This window comes from Thermothelomyces heterothallicus (genome assembly GCF_042370625.1).
Source record: "Thermothelomyces heterothallicus CBS 202.75 unplaced genomic scaffold P884_scaffold_41, whole genome shotgun sequence".
In the NCBI taxonomy this organism is placed as follows: Eukaryota; Fungi; Ascomycota; class Sordariomycetes; order Sordariales; family Chaetomiaceae; genus Thermothelomyces; species Thermothelomyces heterothallicus.
In genome coordinates, this window is record NW_027192602.1 from 56,493 (window position 1) to 75,771 (window position 19,279).

General features: G+C 57.1%; 7 protein-coding genes across 7 annotated transcripts; 4 read left to right on the top strand and 3 right to left on the bottom strand.

Annotated features, from left to right (window-relative positions):
* The first annotated feature begins 772 nt into the window (after positions 1–772).
* On the top strand, positions 773–1,516 carry P884DRAFT_265162 (uncharacterized protein). Its single transcript, XM_069441918.1, has 2 exons — positions 773–1,224; positions 1,301–1,516. Exons 1-2 carry the CDS (start codon positions 1,046–1,048, stop codon positions 1,404–1,406), a joined length of 285 nt encoding a protein of 94 aa, XP_069293485.1. The 5' UTR covers positions 773–1,045; the 3' UTR covers positions 1,407–1,516.
* Positions 1,517–2,970: 1,454 nt separating this feature from the next.
* Positions 2,971–4,913, top strand: P884DRAFT_303578 (uncharacterized protein; the record flags this gene model as incomplete). The annotated part of the gene is made up of 2 exons (XM_069445046.1): positions 2,971–3,424; positions 3,487–4,913. The coding sequence occupies 2 exons, from the start codon at positions 2,971–2,973 to the stop codon at positions 4,911–4,913; spliced, it is 1,881 nt and encodes a 626-aa protein (XP_069293486.1).
* A 1,349-nt stretch (positions 4,914–6,262) lies between these two features.
* Positions 6,263–7,999, top strand: P884DRAFT_319427 (concanavalin A-like lectin/glucanase domain-containing protein; the record flags this gene model as incomplete). Its single annotated transcript, XM_069445356.1, has 4 exons — positions 6,263–7,599; positions 7,688–7,711; positions 7,831–7,846; positions 7,926–7,999. Exons 1-4 carry the CDS (start codon positions 6,358–6,360, stop codon positions 7,997–7,999), a joined length of 1,356 nt encoding a protein of 451 aa, XP_069293487.1. The 5' UTR covers positions 6,263–6,357.
* Positions 8,000–8,326: 327 nt separating this feature from the next.
* Positions 8,327–9,907, bottom strand: P884DRAFT_252180 (Pyruvate/Phosphoenolpyruvate kinase-like domain-containing protein). Its single transcript, XM_069440720.1, has 3 exons — positions 9,414–9,907; positions 9,265–9,317; positions 8,327–9,103 (listed from the first exon to the last, which is right to left on the bottom strand). The coding sequence occupies exons 1-3, from the start codon at positions 9,666–9,668 to the stop codon at positions 8,512–8,514; spliced, it is 900 nt and encodes a 299-aa protein (XP_069293488.1). The 5' UTR covers positions 9,669–9,907; the 3' UTR covers positions 8,327–8,511.
* A 1,671-nt stretch (positions 9,908–11,578) lies between these two features.
* Positions 11,579–13,418, bottom strand: P884DRAFT_303581 (uncharacterized protein; the record flags this gene model as incomplete). Its single annotated transcript, XM_069445047.1, has 2 exons — positions 11,579–13,291; positions 13,362–13,418. 2 exons carry the CDS (start codon positions 13,416–13,418, stop codon positions 11,579–11,581), a joined length of 1,770 nt encoding a protein of 589 aa, XP_069293489.1.
* Positions 13,419–14,847: 1,429 nt separating this feature from the next.
* On the bottom strand, positions 14,848–17,085 carry P884DRAFT_212333 (uncharacterized protein; the record flags this gene model as incomplete). Its single annotated transcript, XM_069439141.1, has 2 exons — positions 14,848–15,857; positions 16,026–17,085. The coding sequence occupies 2 exons, from the start codon at positions 17,083–17,085 to the stop codon at positions 14,848–14,850; spliced, it is 2,070 nt and encodes a 689-aa protein (XP_069293490.1).
* An 898-nt stretch (positions 17,086–17,983) lies between these two features.
* On the top strand, positions 17,984–19,233 carry P884DRAFT_252191 (uncharacterized protein; the record flags this gene model as incomplete). Its single annotated transcript, XM_069440721.1, has 2 exons — positions 17,984–18,453; positions 18,565–19,233. Exons 1-2 carry the CDS (start codon positions 18,346–18,348, stop codon positions 19,231–19,233), a joined length of 777 nt encoding a protein of 258 aa, XP_069293491.1. The 5' UTR covers positions 17,984–18,345.
* Positions 19,234–19,279: the final 46 nt, after the last annotated feature.

Genomic DNA, 19,279 nt, shown 5'->3' on the forward strand with positions numbered 1-19,279 from the left:
GGCGCGACTCTACTCAGATCTCCAAGATGGAACCTGTGTGATGGGATAATTATCATCGCCTTAATTATCTAATTTTTCTTATGGTTAATCAGTTGATCGGCAACCATTTCCTTTCCTGCAACTCCTTGCACGTTATTGCTCTAATTAATTAATCAACAAGATGCTCTTTCCAGTCGGTTTGTTTTGTCGGGGGCGTTGCTCGGGTTGTGCTGCCTGAAGCTTCGGTCTCAGGTTCTTGCCGTGACTGCCTAAGATTCGGGGGCATTCCCATCACTGACAGGGCGTTGGTGGGCTGGTTTTCGAGCAGGGCCAGGTCGAGTCTCCCGTCTTCCGCACATAAATGGCCCCCACTGCTCAAACTGTTCAGCACGATGCACCTTGTTGTAATTATCCATGGCAGCCCGAAAAATACCGAAAGTCCAACTACTACAACAACCACCCGGAATCCGCACCACCTTGATGCAACTTCATCGCAATCCCAAGGTGCAGCATTAGCAACGTTCACGAGTACAACGCCCCTGTAGGGATCGACTCAGGATCGCCTGCGCCCTGCAACGCGATACGCTACCCACCTGTGAAGGACTCTGCCATCAGCGACTGGCAACGCAACTTGCATCCGACCATGGCCATCTGACGACTCGCACCCTGGGCCGTTTCAGTCCATTCAACATGCGGGAATTGAAACCTTTCGACGATCCTTGGCAAAGCCGTCGTCTTGAGTATGCATTGCTGCCGATCCTGACAGGTGCCCTCTCGTCGAGTGGGAGACACGGTCCGGGGATGCCATTTGAAACGCGCGATCCAAGGCAGGATTCCCTCCAGCCATCAAGGAGAGGAGAAATGGATGAGGAGCTTTGTTTGGACTAGTGTAAATCTCGGAAAGCCGTGCACTAATATCGAGGAGGAATATTGGCATATTGTTGGCAACGATCTCGATCTGGTGGCCGGCTCGGCGTCGCTGGATTAGGCAGCTGGCTCTGCCTTCCGGTAGTGGGGATCTCCTCGGACCATTGCAAGGTGGCCCCGGCGCCCGACACAGGGGGAGATGCCCATCCCAGGCCGACTGACGAGTGACGTACCCAACCCACAACGAGGGGCTGACGACACCGGCGACGCAGGGCTTACTCTGCACATTCGTTGGGGACTTCCCGAACGAGTCGCACCATGGACGAGCTGGACTGCCCCATGGCACGTCCGTACGCAGTATGGTCAGGCATACGCGGCGTAAGCGATCTATCCCAACGGCGACTTCAACACACCTTGCGTCATCCCCCAGAGCTGCTGACAACGTGCCCATTAGTCACAGCAAGCAGCGCGTCCCACGCCCTCCAGACGACGACAACCCTCCTCTCAGAGTCCCGCAAAGGGCAGACAGAGCGGTGACGACTGCTCTCTCGACGCATTGATCGACTCTCCGGCAGCTGCTGATTGGGTTGCTCTGCCCGGCGCTGGCGGCTCTGGCGTCCCACCCGCCCTCCACTGAATCAAATGAAGTTGGGAGCACCTGCTATTTCTGGGTCGTGGCCGCTGGGTCCGTCCCGGGTTGGTTGCGGTGGAGCGCCGCCCACCACTGTTAACTACACCTCCTCCAGGATAAATAATCCTAGTGCGATACATGCCCCACTTTTCTTCACTTTTTTGCAAGCCACTTACACAATCATCACACCATGTCACTCTCCTAATAATTTTCTATACAAAGGTACTTACAGATAAAATCCCTAGGTTAGGAGCCGAGTTTAGCCAGTATTCGAGTATAGGAATCCAGGTCCTATAGTGGCTAGCTCGAAGCCTAGATTTGAGCCCTATTGAGAATGTATAGCACTGGATGAAGGATTAGCTTGAACATCGCTACGATGTTCAATCGCTATGTCTTATAGGGCTTTGACTGGCTGTTCTGGAGGCGTGGGAGGCAGTACCCCCTAAGTGTCTTCAGTGCCTAGCACACTCAATGCCCTGACGGCTTACAAAGGTAATTAAAAACCAGGGGGGCAAGACTAGGTATTGATACTTTTATATTATAGAAATTTGTATTGGGTTGGTTGTATCTAGACTTCTTGGCCACTTTTCTGATTTGCGTTAGTTATGGGGCATGTATCGCACTAGGATTATTTATCCTGGAGGAGGTGTAATTTTTTTTTTCTTCTTTTAAGGATGGGCCCACCATGTGCACGCTTGATGAGAGGGCCAAACCGCCCCGACCGTCGCCGCACCGAGATCTGGGCGCGGGTTTGCCGTAGCCGAATGTTGCGCTGCGGCAAAATCTGCGGGAGCGCGCGTAATAAAAATGACTACATTGCGCAGCGATGTCGGCAACGCCGCGCACCGTTTAACAAGGGCTGGAGTTTCAAGCTCTGGGATCGTCTCTTTCCCAGAAGGGCGCCGCTGCAGTTGGCGTGTCATTGCCGCGGGCCTCCGTAACGTTATTACCTACCCCCTGTTCATAGTTATTCCCCCTGCCGTGTCAGCTGCTTTTCCTGGCAGCAGCCCGTCAGGCCGGCCAGCAGTGCGTGGCCCGAGATGACCGACCTCGTGCCCGTCCACTAACACTCGTTCTGAGCGAGCAGCTTCCCAAACCGTCCACAATGGTGATGAGACCGTCGAGCCTACCGGACAAGAGGCAGCAGAACAGGGCGCCGAGATCGGAACTTGCCGAGGCCATCCAGGCTGCTCAAAGGCCCCAAAATTGCCCCGATTGGCCGTAAGCCACCGCGTCATTGCGAAGAGAATCCCCGCCCCCAGCACCATCGAGGGACTGCCAGCGTCTCTGCGGGTCAACGCCCGATGCGGCTCAACCGGAGCTCACCCTGCAAAACGACTCACCTCACTGTGTCCTCTTATAACCGCATAGCAGCGGCCACCACGCCGTTCGGGCAGTGCCTACTCGGCATTCTGCGCGAGCACGGCACCCTTCTCCCTCGGGAACCGAGCAAGCGAGCCGAAAAAAAAAATTAAATCCCTTCTGCCCACCCGATGGCTTCGCCGAGTGCAGCCCTCGGCCCCCGGACGCCGGCGCCCGAGGGCCCCGGTCCCCTCCGCCGGTCCCTGGAACACCTCCCGACGGAACTGCTGCGGCCCATCGCCGAGGGCTTGGTCCCCGCGCGGCCCCTGACCACCCGGTTCGCCCTCCGCGACTCAGGCACGTGGGAGTTTCGAGACGCTAGCCATCAGTGGGTCGACTGGCTGGTGTGCCACAACAACCTCTTGTCCTTCGCTCAGACGTCACGGCGCATTGCCGCCATCGTCAAGCCCTTGCTTTATGACACGCTCGTCATCCCCACACCATGCGCCCTGGTCGCGCTACTTCGCCGCATGGAGAATAACCCCTCCATCAGGCCGTGGATTCGCAGCGTCACTTGCCTGGTCAACGTCGCCGGTGCCACCACCATCGACGAAGTGCACCGAGAATGGGAGAGACAAACCGGAGGTAGGTAGGGGGGCTTATCGCTGATGCACCGACCGCGACCTCGAGTGTTAACCCGCAGCCAGCCAAGTGGGACGGCAGTCGGCACGGCGGGCCCTACCAGTTCGCCATCGCCCTTAGCATACTCAAGTCCATCCTCTTGAATGCGCCGAATCTGCGGGACTTCTTATTGGCCCCCCCCGACTCCCCGTTCGGCGCCGAACACCCCGATCTGTTGGGGCCGGCTATCCGGGATGCCATCATCCGCTACCGCGCCGAGAAGTTCGCACCCGTAGCGGAAAGATTGTTCGACCTCTTCCCTTTCTCTCGCATGCGTAATCTCACGTCATTACGCATTTACTGCCACAGGGAGGATGGCGATCGCCAATTAACCCTATCCCGCCTGATAGCCGACCACGCCGTCGAGATTCTGCCGCGGCTGACGCACATCAAGACGCTGGAGCTTTGTTGCGCGTCTGCCGACCCCGTCACCGGCTCCGACATCGCGCTTCCTCCGCTACCGCACATCGAGCACCTGCGCATCTACGGAAGCCACATCCACGAGCCGAGGTTGGTTGCCCTGTGTCTAGCCTGTGTCAACCTAAAGACGCTGGTCGTACATTTTGAGACGAGTTCGACCGACGAGGACCGCGACCTATTGCCGGAAGGCAAGACCCTGAGCGATGCCCTCCTCTCGCTCTCGGGATCGCTGCAGACGCTCGAGCTGGTGTCGCTGTCAGAAGGCCATTACCTGACCCGTGGCAAGGAGAGGCCGAGGAAACCCGAGAACCACCGACTACGATGCATCCCCGAGCTGACGCGCCTGAAGACCTTGACGCTCGACTACCGCGGCGTCTTTGGCACGCTGGGCATCCTGGACGAGGATGACGGGGAGCGCTTATGCCAGCTTCTTCCCCGTTCCGTTCGCGATTTCACCCTGGTATGTGAGTGGGGTACTGCCAGGGACTGGAAGCAAACCTACCTTGCAAACCTGGACATGGTGCTCCACGGCGTCGAGTGTCTCTGTGCGGCCAGGTCCCACGAGCTGTCCAGCATCTCGCTCGCGATTCACTCGTGGCCGGCCGAGAGCCGGTTCCACAGGCGCTTCAGGCGGGAGGTGGAGAGCGCACGGCAACGCTGCGCCAAGGCGGGCATCACGTTTCGGACGTTTGATTTGCTGCCGTCGTATCAAGACGAGGACGAACCTCCCCCCACCGAGGATGATGAGGAGTTGGAGTTTGAAGAGGGGCGCGAGGAGGAGGAAGAAGGAGGAGGAGGAGGAGGAGGAGGGTTCGAGTATGCTCCCGCAGCGGAGGAGCTCGAGCTGGAGGAGGAAGACGAGGCGTCCGAATACTACTTTTCGGGCGATGAGGACTCGGACCCAGAACGAGAAGCGCGCCGGCCACCGACATTCAACGATTTTCTGCAGCAACTGGGCGAGGACCACGGGCACAGCATCGACGAGCTGTTTTATGCCTACCACGAGGATCGATGGGACGAATATCTCTTTTGAGAAAACTTTGGACGATTTCCCTCTGGACGGCCTCATCATCACGAGAGCCTTCCAAGAGAAAAGAACGAAATTATCTCGGGGACGGATGTCTGCCTTTGAAAGGCCACCATCATCACTAATTAGAACATATCCCCTCTCGGCAAGGACATTTTGGACAAGCGCTTATTATAGCACCTGCTCGTGCCTAGAAACAGGGCGGGGCTGCTTTTGTATGAGCAATCGGCGCACTTCGAGTGAGAACAAGAGGGATACCGCGTGTGGGCACTCAAATGTTCCCTCTATTGCAACCTAAACGTATGGTTATGCAAACCAAAGAGAGGAAGAGCTACCCACTTGTTTAACACCCCGCTATTATGATTCAGCACCCCGTGTGCATAAGAGCTACGCATCGAGTCATGGGGCTCGCTGGGAATTGGAAATCAATCAATCTCAGGGACCCGTTCCGAATCTAATTACAGCTAAGGAAAAGAGCACGAGCGTGCGCGAGAGGTTGCGGGGCCCCTAAACGCAGGGGGCGCCACTGCCGTACGCACATAATAACTAATAATTGACATAACTGCATACCCACTTATGTATGGTGAACGCTGTATTTACGGGTGTTTCTCAGGTCTTCGTCGCTTACACACAGACTGCGCAAGATTGGCACTGTCGGAAGAGCCAGGACTCTCTGTTTTGTTCCTGGCCGATGTGGGGAGGAGGATGGGCGGTTAAATACATAGAGCGTGGAGCGCGCGAGCAATGGGACAACCGCTAATTACGGCGGCTAATGCCAAACCGAGCTGGCGAATCTGCTCTGTCCACTGCCGACCTTGTCAATGTGGTATTAACTCGGCTCGTCAGTGACCTTTTTGTAAGGTTTCATGACATATTCCCGGCCGTCTATCACCCTTTGCGGATGAAATCCCGACTCCCTGAGCAACCCTTTAACCGATTTCCTCTGCTTGATTCGGTTCATAGTAATTAATTAAAGAACAATGAAAAAGGAAAGTGGTAGCCAATCCCATTCCTGGCTGGCAAAGCTCCTCTATCCTGTTCTCAATATAAGACTGAAATGCCACCTTCATGATATAATTATGTTTGGTACTGTCAACACGGGCACGGTATTAATTACTTCGACCAACTGCCGGGCTGTGTGTTGGATGCGCACATTCCAACGGGGACCAAGATTGTGCGAGCTAGAAGGGACCTGCAGTTTGTATATTCAGACTCCCTCTAATTATTTCTGTCCCACTGCCTTTATTGAAGCGGCTGAGCTGGCGGCCTCTTGCAGCGTTCCTCCAGGAATGCCTCGCTTAATGAATTATTAATTAGGTACCGAGCTGTGGAATGCTGACGCGCTTTTCAATTTTTTTTTTTTTTAAAAAATACCACCAGGATTCTACTTAACTAGGACGCCTGCAACACGGCGTCCGTTCCTCACGAGATTGATTTTTCTGTGCTAGCAATGGCGAAGGACTCAGCTCGCCATCTTGCCGCCGTTCTCGCCGCGGCCGCCTTAGTCGCGGTGGCCCGGGGCGATAATAACAATAATAAAAATAATAATAATAATCCTCTGACGACGGACTCGGACTGCCAATGCTACAAAACCAACGGGACGGCAGCCAGCTACTTCTCACACCACCGGTTCTTCGACTTTGGCTCGCTCCACCGGTACGTCAATGTCACGAAACCGATCGACGACTTTCGGGCCAACGCCGAGGCGCCGCCCACGAGCTCCTACTTTCTGCGCCCCGAGTTCGCCGACACGTGGGACATTCAGAGTTGGGACAACACGGAGCTCATGGCGCTGAACGACGAGACGGTCAACGACGCGACCATCAAGATGGTCAACAGCCCCAACAACATCTACATCGAGCACGACGACGACGACGACGGCGGCGGCGGCGGCGGGCACGCGACGCACCTGACGCTGCGGACGGTCCGGCACGCGGCCGGGTTCCAGTCGGCGGCCGAGATCGAGTCGCTCAGCAAGGGGTTCCACTACCTCTCGGTGCGGATGCGGGCGCGCACGGGGGGGGCCCGCGGGGCGGTGACGGCCATGTTCACATACCGGGACCCGCCGCCGGGGCAGGGGCCCGGTCTCGACGGCTCGGACGACGACGACGACGACGACGACGACGACGACGACGACGTGGCGCAGGTGCAGGAGGCGGACATGGAGATCCTGACGCGGGAGGACGAGCCGGCAACGCGGGTGCAGTACACGAACCAGCCGTCGTGGGACGACGCCGGCGACATCCCCGAGGCGACGCGCAACGTGACGCTCCCGCCCGGCCGCCGCTGGACCGACTGGGTCGACTACCGGATGGACTGGACGCCCGGGAGCAGCACGTGGTACGTCGACGGGCAGCGGGCCGCCCGCATCACCTTCCAGGCGCCGCGCGACCCGCTGCAGGTCATCTTCAACGCCTGGAGCGACGGCGGCAGCTGGTCCGGGCGCATGCCCGTCGGCGGCGAGGCTTTCCTGCAGATCAAGTGGATCGAGATTGTCTACAACACCACGGACGAGCACCCCGGCGGCGGCGGCGGCAAGGCCAAGGAGGACGCGGACGCGGACGCGGAGGCGGGATGCCGCAAGGTGTGCAGCATCGACGAGACAAGCAGGATCGGCACGCCGGTGCTGTTGTCGGCGGGCACCAGCGCCGTTGCAGTCTCGGCGTTGCCCTGGCTGTCCGCGTTGTTGACAGTCTGTCTGCTTCATGCTGTGCTTATTTGATTTAATTAGGATTGAGAATTTTCTACGTAATTAATTATTACATTTGTCAGCCCGCCAGGCGAGCTGGCAGCTCGGTTGGCAAGTGAGCCTGATTGCTAGGCTGCTCCTCCGGAGTGATGGAAGTTTTGTATGCTGCTCTCCTCCTATTACGGTACGTCGGATATGAGTGTCGATAATGATCTTGTTAACCCCCGTTGAAAGTTGTACCGTGACCCAAGTAAGCCCTAACGACTTATTATAATTACCTCATTTGCATTGAGAATTGCAGACTCTGAGCTGTTGTAATAATTTCTTAGCCTCTTCCATTCTACCTTCCATCTTTTCGGGTTTCTACAAGGAACATACATCTATCCCAGTCTATGTGGAATAGATATGCCTCATCCGTGTGTAAAAAGGGTTGACTTAATGCTATAGCAAGCGAAAAGCAAAGGCAAAATGCTCTGAACTTTCTGTATCCTCACTAATATGTCTTGGCGGGTTCTCAACTTCCCTCTCTATCACTTATCAGACTAACATCCCTTTGGCTTATCAAAGACCAGGAGGGGCAGAATCACTAGCAACATGAGTTCGTTTTCTTCTTTCCCACTTTGATTTCATGCTCGCTGCATGATTCTGTTTCCCCCTGATAATCAAAGTATTTTTGAGAGCTCCTTAGTCAATGGCCCGTTCTACAATCAACTTCTCATTCTAATGAGCACAGATACATTCTTTTGAAAAGACAGATGTCCGGACCTCAGCAGTAATATATACAAAAGTATGTAGCATTGTTATGATCGGGCCTGGTGATAGGCTGAGCCCATTGTACTGTATTGTACAGCATGCAATACAACTTATCGTCTGCCTTTACACGTCACCCAATTTTTCCCGGAGTTGATAGTCAATTTACTTCTTGAGAGCAACGGCCTTCCTTGCCGCCAACAGCTGTGGCCCCATCTCATACAACTTGAGCACGTCAGCCGCATGGATCAGCAGGGCGTTGTCCTCGGCCATCTTGGCGAGATCCTGACCGCCGGTGAGACAGAAACCGGCGCGGGGCTTGTTGTGCTTCTTGACGGTGCTGTTGAACTTCTCCACGGCTGCCTTCCACTCGGGCTCGTCGCCCTGGCCATAGTTGGCCGGCAGGTTCATGCTGATGCGGCAGTCGAGACTACCGAGCCACACCACGTCAATGTCCGGCACCTCGGTCAGGATGGCGTCCAGGTTGTTGATGCCCTCGAGCGTTTCGATCTGCACCATGATGGCGGCCTGGTCGTTCCAGTTCTGCCATACGTCTCGCTTACCGTCGGCCGCCATGTCGGTGAGGCCGGGGACCAGGCGGAACGGGGGCGCCGACCGGGTGCCACGCTGCCGCGTGCCGAACTTGGCCGACGACACAACGTACTTGGCCTGTTCCACCGTCTCGACCTGGGGGATCACGATGCTCGCGCCGGCGTCCAGGGCGAAGCCGATGGCGGCATGGTCGTGGCCGGGTACTCTGCAGAGAGGAGGGGGGAGAGATGGCCCGTTAGCAAAGCGGGGGCCCGGAGGAAAAAGAAAAGAAGAAAAAAAAAGGAAAATGATTTGAGATGACGGGGTGCTCGGTCCGATGGAAGGGGAAAGGGGATTTCTGGCTTTGGATGGGATGGGCTGCCCTACCTGACGAAAGGAATGGTGCGGCCGCCGCTCATGAACATGGTCTCGTGGACCATCTGACGATCAGTCAGTCAGTCACTGCTAGGTAATACTTTCGCATGCCACTCCCTCCCAAGCGACTCCGCGACGGCGGGAGTGAGGAAATCACCAACCGTAGTCATCGTCTCGACGTCACAGGATGTGTGTTCCCAGTCGATCCACACCACGTCGTAGCCCATCGGCGCCAGGTAGCGGGTGATGGGAATGGAGCTAAGGCCGGCGTAGTAACCGATCAGGGTGGGAATCTTCTTTTCGTGCGCGTCTCGGATCGCCTGGCGAGCATTGTGCGGCTGGAAGAGAGAGGGCGCCATGTATGCCCTCATCCCTTCTTCGGGACCGGGAGCAATCGATTGAAACATGGAACCCATGGAGGAAAGCTTGGTGGTACTGTAACTCTTATTGGTAGCAACTGAGGGAAGAGCTTGCAGTTTTAAGACACTGGTCGAATAATTATGGACCGAGCTGCGGTGCTCTGAACTCGAAAAACCTTGTTGTGATCGCAGAATTTGCCTGTCGGGTGGTTGTGAAGAAAGGTGAAAAGGTTCTTATATTATAGCATTTCAAGGCTTCCAGATTGCCCAACTCTGACCTTGGGAACCCACTCCCGGCCGCCGCGACCCTTCCCTTGAAGGGTCTGTTCACCTGCTAGCTCCTTATGGCAGGAACTACCGTGTACACGTCACGAAGTAAAGTAAGATCCGGCATCAGCCAAACATAATCGGTCAGGAGCTCCTTCCGGCGTTACTTTCGTTGCTTGGGCCTGTCGGATCTGAGGAAGGAGTTAATTAGGGGTAAAATCCGACGATAGGAGCAATAGGAAGCGGCTACGTTCAGTCGCAATCTGTTACACGTGGATTATCCCCTGTGCACTCCTACGCCTCAATGCAACCCTAGAGTCATTGGCAACGCTACTTGTAGTCCGGGTGGCGGGATGGTTGGGACTAGATCTGGTAATTAAACGCCTGCTGACGGCGCACTGGTTGTCATCCTTGCTCACACAAATGAGAGACTACCGGAGCACACGTGGAGGCGCGAGAGCGAACTTTCCTGTGAGGCGGCGGCAAATTTCGCTCCCTCAATTAATATTAGTGACCAAACTGAACAATTCAGTTTGCGTCTCCATCTTAAGAGAGGGCAAAAAAAGCCAAGTTACCATTCTAACTCCTCCAGCAAGCTCCTTGCAGAGATTCTTTACTCCTGCCGAGGGCTGTTCCAGCTCACAGCTGCGTGCTAGCAGGGAAGAACATTGATGAGTAATGCCAAAGGAGGCGCGGATGGGCACTAGTGTATGTACACCGAAAAGGACCTTATCTCCGGAAGCATTACGTTATTTGGTGCCAGGCGCAGGGTTCCGAGTGAGCACGCGTCCGGTGGAGTCCAGAGTTGCGCTGAGCGGAGGGATGGCAGACGGAGCTTGTATGTAATCCATAATGTATGATATACATACCTACAAACATAGGTACGAATATGTTGTCTTCGATTGTGTATATTGTGTACCTTACACAGTACGATTTGTACATGTATGGATGTATATTCAACGTGTTGGTAGCTTACAACTAGTTAATTAATACTCACCCAAGGCCGGGCCTTCGCTTTGCTTGCCGAACCTTCCGGTAGGCAGCGAGCTGACGTCTTTTTGTCTTTAGTAATCCTACCCTCAGGAAGCGAGTGTATGTAGTGTATACCCTGGTCCATGGGTGGGCTTCCAGTTCAAGGTGCCGAGGGAGGTAGCGATCGTAGTGTACCAGTTTCTCGCCGTAGCACTGCCCCAAGCTCCTCGTACAGGAACCCAGCAATGATCAGTCTAATTCGCCGACCACAAGGAACGAAGGCTGACAGCGGGCCAGGATGTGGAAGTTCCTACGCGTTCACTCCTCGGGTCTTACTCATCCCGGGACACGGGCTGGCAAGGTTTGACACTGTGTAATATCATCGAGCTTAATATGGCTATTAGTGGAGTCTCGACCCCGCAATCAGGCGAGGGGAGATGGACGAGAAGGAGTCAATCTTGTGTCTCTTACACTGCTATAACGAGCAAAGATCTTAGCTATTCAAGGGCATTACGGGGTCCCAGAGTCAGGGCTCGTTCCCCTGAGTTGTATGCGATTAACCACACAGAGTATTTTTTGCCCAATTTTTACACGAACCGAAACCTTCCCTTCTCTTCCCTGGGACAATAAGTTTTTGAGCAAAACACAACAGACGCAATTGACTCCAGCCACCATGCAATGCCGAATGCCTAGTCATGAAACCAAATGATGCGATAATAATGAACGCATCAGACCAAAACAGAAACAGCCCTCCCGCGATCCTCCTTATCCTTCTTCATCTTGAACAGCTGCTTGATCATGTCCCGCTTCTTCTCCTTGGGCTTCCCGGCCGCGCTGCCCGTGTCGTCGCGCTCGCCGTCTCCTTCCTCGATGGCCTTGAGGCCGCCGACCTTGGACGAGTGCTTTGACGATCGCGAGACGGTAGAGCCCTCGTGACCGCGGCTGCTGCGATGGCTGCGATGGCTCCTCTCGCTCGCCGCCTCGCTCTCTCCGCCGTCTCGGTCTGTCTTCTTGCCCGAGCTGCTCTTGCGATCCGAGACCTCGGACTTAGCGCGGCTCTCGCGATACCTGCGGCTCGCGCTGGTGCGGTGGCTGCGGTGCGACCTCCGCGACCGGTCGCTGCGGGCTCGGCTGACCTGCGAGACCGAGTCGCACGGCTCCACCTCGTCCAGTTCCTGGTTGAACTGCTCCTGGAGCGCGCGCTCGGCCTCGCGGCTCATCTGCTCGATATCGGCCGCGTCACCCTCAAACGGCACAATTCCGCGCCGCCACGTCTCGATGCTGCTGAGCGCCTCGACGTCCTTCAGCACAAGGGCCTCGTCGTACCCGGCGGCGCCCCCTCCGGGAGCGGGGAGCGGAGGGAGCGCCTTGTCGTGCGCCACGGTTGGGTCGTGAGCGGGCGCGGGCGCGGGCACCGGGCGCATCTCAAGGGGCGCCTCGAGCGTCTTGGAGACGGCCGTGTCCTTGATGCTCTTCACAATCTTCCACCCGCCAAACATGACAACCGTGACGCCCATGGCGACGCCGGCGCCGATCAGGAACTGCGGGCTGGCGAGCAGGGCAAAGACCGCGGGGCTGCCGCCCTTGAGGAAGGCCAGGAAGGCGGGGCTCATCTTGCCGATCAGGGCGCTCAGCTCGGCGAGCGAGAGGGCCACGGCGGCGGCGGCATCCGGGTTACGCTGCAGGCTCTCGATCATACCGGATGCCGTTTTCTGGACGCAATGGGCCTCCTCAAGATATTCCTCGATGCGGTCCATCAGGCTCAGGGCTTTGGCTTCCTGCGGATCTTCCACCGGCGGCAACCGGGCGTCATCGTCGTCGTGAACCGGATCGAGATCTACCCGGGACTCGAGGTCGGGCGGAATGTCGCCGTATGCGAGATTCATGTCGATAGATTTCTTCTTGGCGAGCGCTGGATCAGAGCGCGGGCGGTGGACGAGCTGTCGGCGCCGATCAGCGCCGGTTTCCGACTCGGATGGTGGCGGGGCTCCCGTGGCGGGGCTCGGCCGCGAGAGCTCCATGTCACGCGGTGCCGTCTCGGTGGGTGGGCCTCGATAAATATGCGACGGTGACGTCGCAGAGATTTCGGAATGGGCCTTGAGGTTGCCCTCGGTCAGGGCGAGCGGACCCTCGGGGGAGCGGGGCTGGCGGGATCGCCGAGAATGGCGGCTGTAGCGAGACGAGGCGTACGAGCGGGTGTCACCGTCGTCGTGCGACCTCCGCCGACTGAAGCTGTCACGGAGGGAACGGCGGTCGTACGCATAGTCGGCGTCGTCGGGGTGAGCGCCGCCGTGGTAGTGATAATCATCGTAGTACGGATCGCCGCGGGCCACATCAAATGTCTTGGCTCGCTGGATCCCCGCACGCTGGGCCTTGACGGCTTCCCGTCTGTCGCGGTAGGCCGCGTGTGCCTCCTTGAAGATACCTACAAGCTGCTTGCCCTGAGAGGTGTCAGTGTCGTCCAAGTATGACCGCCCTGTCCCCGAAGCGAGGATTAAAGGGGTCACATACTGTGCTGATAACCTTCCCCGAGTTGTTGATGATGGTGATAATCTCCGTGGCTGGCATTGTGGCGGTCCAAAAAAAAATAACCGAGGAACGAGTGTGGTTCGAGTTCAATGTCGGGCTATCAAGCCAAGCGTTGCGGGCTTTCCATGCCGCGGGGAGGGGAGAGAGGTCTTCTCGGATTCTTGCTCAGCTCAGTTCGGCAGAGGCTTCCTCTCTGAGCCGTCCAGTTGTCTGTCCGTTACTAAGGCCGGCTTTCTCAGGAATGGCTTTGAAACGGCCGATGAATTGGAGAGCTTAAAGAGATTGTGAGAATGCGTCGAGATGGGGGCCGGTGCCGTGCAACATGGCGCCGGTCTACCCGGCGGGCGCTCATCGGGCTAAAAATGGCGGCCAGATCGAGACTTGTTTCAGGCGTTTCTCGATGCCATGCTGGCAAGCAAACGCTGTCGCATGCAGGGCGGCCGGCATGATTGGACGGTCCAGCATCGGGCATGAAGCAGCAGGAACCCCACCACGTCGCTGCATGCTGGGAAAGGTTCCGAGCGGCGGCGCGCTGTCAAAGGAGGCAGCCCTTCCTGCTCACCGCATCGCGCCCCGGTCACTGGTCGCGCGGGGCGTTAATGCGGGGCACGGCTGCCTCTCCGAGAGCTGCAATAGGGCGGTGACCTTAGTCTCGTGTAGTCGATGAGGTCGCCAGCCGCCGAGCACGGGACTTCGGCCGTCGGGTGGCTGGGATGAGCGGCATAGCAGTGATGAGTTGGCGCTGTCCCAAACAGGGGCATCGAACGGTTCCAATTGTTCCGTTGTCTTCTCCGGAGAGGAAGGTCTTCTCGTCAGTCCAGTTCAAGGAAAAGACGTGTGGAGCAACTGCCAGTTCATCAGCATTAGCGAGCCCCACCTTAAGAGAGTTCCACTGCGACATCCAGCCAGTTCTCGCAGCTGTCAGCCAGCATTCGACAGCTGGAACAATCTGTGCCTTATGCGGTGATGAAGGAAGGAGCCGGGAATCATGTGGGCAACCGCTCACCACGATCCCAAAAATCGCCCCATTTCAGCACGGGAACCTCTTCGGATCAACCCAATGATTCGTGGCCCTTTAGCGGCTTCTACCATATCTTGAACTGTCGGTTGGGATGTCAAGACCGCCATTCCTTGGTGGGAAAAAGAGGTCGAGCTCGAACTGGAATCATGAATCAGATCTTTTCGGTAGACATACTGCGTTGGACGCCACCGCTCCAGCCCGATGCTGCTATCTTTCATCGAAGCAAAAGAGTAATAAACGAGGAAGAAAAAAGGAAAGGTATCCAGCCAAGCACACTCAATCCATCCTACATCCGTGACCACTCCAAGTTGAACTATCCAACCAGCCCCCAAAAAGAGAAAAAAAAAAAAAATAAAATAAATAAAATAAAAGATGACACTTGTCGACGCCGAGCCATATGCCAACCTCCAGCTGCGTTGCTACGGGCGCTAAACAACACACACCGGGCTAAGCAATATAAACCGGCAGACGGCTGCCGAGAAGTTCGCTCTTAGGGAACTCCTGCACGTCCTTCTTGTCGAAATCGTGTAGCAGCAGCCAGCACAGCATGCGCAGCACCAGGGTGCACCAGATCGCCGCGGCCTTCGACTCCATGAGGGGGGTGTTATTCCCGTCGTCTGAATTAGGGCCGCCGCCACTCGAAACTTGGATCGTGACCTGAAGTTTATCCCTCTGCTGGCCGCTCCCTTGCTTCTGTAAACGGGGCACCGGAGAAGTCGTGGGGCCGGGGGGCGGCGACGACGCGGGGTTGGTGATTGTGGGCCTAGCGGACGGCGCTGAAGCTGTCCACCCCTTCGCGCCGCTATCGCTCTCGATGTCTTTGACCGAGGGCTCCCGGGAACGCATCGAGGGGGCGTATTGCGTGGTCTGCCGACGGCGGCAGTACCACTTGACGGCCTCGGTCTTGACATGGCGGAGCACCTTGAAGAAGTAGAGTTCCATGAAGGCCTCCTGGCGCTGCTCGGGGTTGGCGGCTGTGAGCTCGTCGAAGTGCTCGGCCCTCCGCTTGTCGCCGCCGCCGCCGTTGACGCTCCTGATGTCGTGACCGCTCTCGGCGGTGCTCTTTTCGTTGATCAGGCGCATTACTTCCTGAAAGTGCTCGCGGAGGACCATGCGGACGAGGTCTCGGTCGCACTTCTTGAGAAAGTCATCGCACTGGTCGAGAACCTCGTGCAGCTTGCTGAGCAGGGGCAGCGAATTACCCGGCGTCTTGGACTTCATGTCCTCGCTCAGGGCGTCGACCAGCTCCTTGGCGACTGTCTCCAGTTTCTGGATCTGCGCGTTGGGGAGGTCTAGGGCGTCCGTATCCGAGATCCTGTTACGGTATTCCTTGACCAAGCGGCGTAGGTTGAAGAACTTCTTGTCCCAGCGATACGGCGTCGGGTTCGGCAGCATGCGAAAGCCGCTGTCGCGGATGTGCAGCGTCTTGCCGAGCATGCCCAAGAGCTCAAAGGGGACTGGTACCATCGTGTCAGAAACAGCAAAAGCAAGAAAAATAAATAAAAAATAAAAATAAATAAAAAATTAAAAAATAAAAAAATAAAAAACGTTAGGACACCAGGGGGGGAAACGGGCATGTGCTTTTCTCTCTCCCTTCTTAACAAAGGGGCCAGGGTGAGGCATACCTGGGAATAAATGACGATGCTTGGCTTCTCTCGACCGGAAATAGTTGGCCGTGTCGGTGTTGCACTGGATCTGCACCATGGTCTCGGCGATCTCGTCCATGCTGCCGAGCTGCAGAAAGCCCATGTCGTTTGTGGCCTCGTTGGGGAGTTCGATCCTGCGAGGGTCCTTGCTCTCGCGGAAGAGGGTGGAGACGAAGCCGCAGCAGAGCTCCTTGACCTCGTCGACGGGGATCACCCTGTTCTCGCGGAACCTGCTCTTGCCCGTGACCTGGAGGGTGAACATGACGCCGAGATCGGGAACGTTGACGCCGGTCAGGAGGTAGCCGTTGCCCTCGGCGCGGTAGCGGTCCCGAGAGCGGTCAAACTCCTTCCAGTATATCCCCATCATGGCGGCGATCTCGAGCAGGTGGCATATGGTGGTGGTGGCGTAGGGCTTCTTGACGCCGGCCGGCATGGTGTCCCAACTTCGCTCCTTGGGCTGCAGGGCGACGGCCAGGGTGTGCTGCTGGAACGTGACGGGAGACGGCCTGTACGGCCAGTTCAGCTTGTAGTGCTCCTTCTGCCACTCGGCGCTCTCATTTTCCATAGTCTGCAGGTGCGAGAGCAGGACAACCCACGAGGCCCGTTCGTTGTCGGCGGTATGCACCCTGCTCTCCTGCGACCGGCGTTGCCTCTCTTCATCGTTGGCCAGCATTGCACGCGTCTTCACCAGGCTCTCCTTCGTGCCGTCCACAAAGCATATCGGCTGGCCCATGATGGGCCCTCGCAGGTTATTGGTCGGACAAACGAAGATGACGGGGGTCTGGAAGCGGACCTCGAAGCGCAGCTCTGTCGGTCGGAACTTGCGCTTTTTGGACTCGTGCCACTTGCCCATGACGTTCTCGCCGCAGTTTGCGTACCCGGCGGCCGAGGCGATGTATTGCTGGAGAACCTGTGCGGCGGTGCCCAGGAGAGCCACGAGCGAGATGACGAGGGCGGCCCAGTTGACAACACTGTCGTCGCCGTCGCCGCCGCCGCAGCCGCAGCCGCCGCCATTTTGGGCGCTGTTGCTGTTGCTCATGCCGGCTCTGGTTGCGAGATGGCTGTAGCTCGGGTTCTTCGAGGGGGGGAAGATTGTGGTAAAGGGAGTGGCCAAGTCAGGGTGGTCGAGGGCGCCCACAAGGCTCTCTGCGCAGGCGGCAACGTCGAATATCGTCGAGACCGGGGCGGATTATTCGGTTTGGGCACGTCGGAACACTTGGACGCCGGCTCGACCTTGCGTGAACAGACTTTCCATTGAGTATGAGAGAGAATAAGAAGTTCAGCTGTGGACGCGCCGTTCTGGCCGATCTGGCCATTCTGGCTGGCCCAACCGCGCCTCTGGCTCGCCGTCCTCGGGCATCGCGACTCGCAGAAACTGGATACCGCGGGGTTGCAGTAACTAGGCACAAGGCCACCAATGGCACAGCGTGGTGGTACGGTTAGTTGGGAGCTTGACGCGCCAGCCTGACCAGGGTTTCGCACACTGCAGTCGTTAGCGGGGCATAATTAGTTCGGCTGAGCGGGGCAAGCAACCGGGGCATCATTCCCGAAAAAAACAAATCCAAAAAAGCCCAACAGCTGCAGAGCAGACATCCATGAGGCATCCAAACCCGAACTCCCGAGTCGCAACATCAAGGAGAGGTTGATGGACGGCATCGGCTCGCTTGGGCTCATTAATGTGTGGGGTGTGGGATTGTTGATGACTGCCTTAAGCGGGAGCCTTGTGTCGCTGCAGGGAAGGCCCCGTTCGAGTTCAGGTACAGTACTTGACTTGGCAGGCGTGATTGGCTTTCCAGCTCGATAGGCAGGAAGCCTGGAAACGCCAAGCCCAAATTACGTGCCTCCAAAACAAGGGCTCATCGCGCTTGGAGGGCGGAACCGCGGAAACGTGGTACATGTTCAAAATTATCGAATGCACATGTATGGGCAAGTAAAGATTCATGTGCAGTAATGGCACGATGCTCTTATGCCCTGATTTTGAGGCGTCGTCCCTGATTGTGCGGGGCTTTCCCATTTCTGCTTCCTGCAAAAGGTCCCTTGAGCGATGGTTGTGATTAACGAAGGGTAACCATGACGTCACACCATCACCGAAGAGCAATAATAGCAAGATCGAATGATGATATCGGTCTACAACGGGGCACAATGACTTCCCGAGTGATTTATTTCCAGTGAAGGTACAGTACATACATACAGATATCTACCTGCCTGAAATTCTACGCAGTCCAGTCTCTCGCTCCAAAAGAAACCTCATCCGGCGCAAGCAGAACCTGATTGGTTCTCTAAAGCAACGAGCGACACGATGGCTTCCGCTACGCCCACAAAGGACCGCGATGCTGAGCCCAGAGTCGAGGGTGAGCAGCGCAGCACAAAGAGCACCGTCCTCGAGACGGGCGCTGCCATGACGCAGGCAAGACACCCTCCACCCCCCTTCTCTTTCCCTTCTTTCCTTTGAACCCTGCCTTTTCATTGGCTTCCCGCCGACAGCGGAACGACAGAACTGACAAGCCGAAACGAACAGGACTTCTCGCCCCTGCAGAACGTGTGCGCGCACCTCAACGCCTTCCACGTCTACGCGTCCGACCCCAGGCGCTTCGTCGAGGCGAACCACTACTGCGGCCACCTGACCGAGGACGTGTGGCAGTGCCTGCTGTACGACAGTCCCTCGCCGGGGGCGCGCCTGATTGGCGTCGAGTACATGATCAGGCCGCACCTGTACGAGAGCCTGCCGCAGGAGGAGCGCCGCCTCTGGCACAGCCACGTCTTCGAGGTCGAGTCGGGCATGCTGGTCATGCCCCAGCCCCCCTCCGCTCTGGTGCCCCAGGCGCTCTGGGAGAAGGCCGAGACGGCCGAGATGGGGGAGGTCGTGCAGCTGTACGGCAAGGTCTACCACCTCTGGCAGGTCGACCGTGGCGACAAGCTGCCGCTGGGCGAGCCGCAGCTCATGACGAGCCTTACCGCCGCCGACCAGCTGCCCGGCCTGGAAGCCGTCCTGGACGAGCGGGATAAGCGGTTCCCTGGATGCGACTGGCGGAGGAAACGGGAGATTAGGAAGGACATCAAAGAGCCACAGATACATCCTGGTGAGTGCTCGTGTAGATTTACGTCTGTGGATCAGAAGCAGCCCGCTTACAGAGTATTATGTACTGTACATACAGATGCCGACTACACGTGGAAGAAGAAGGCATGAAGGGCCAAGGGAATCGGAATGGTTTCGGGGCAGAGGGTGCCGTCAT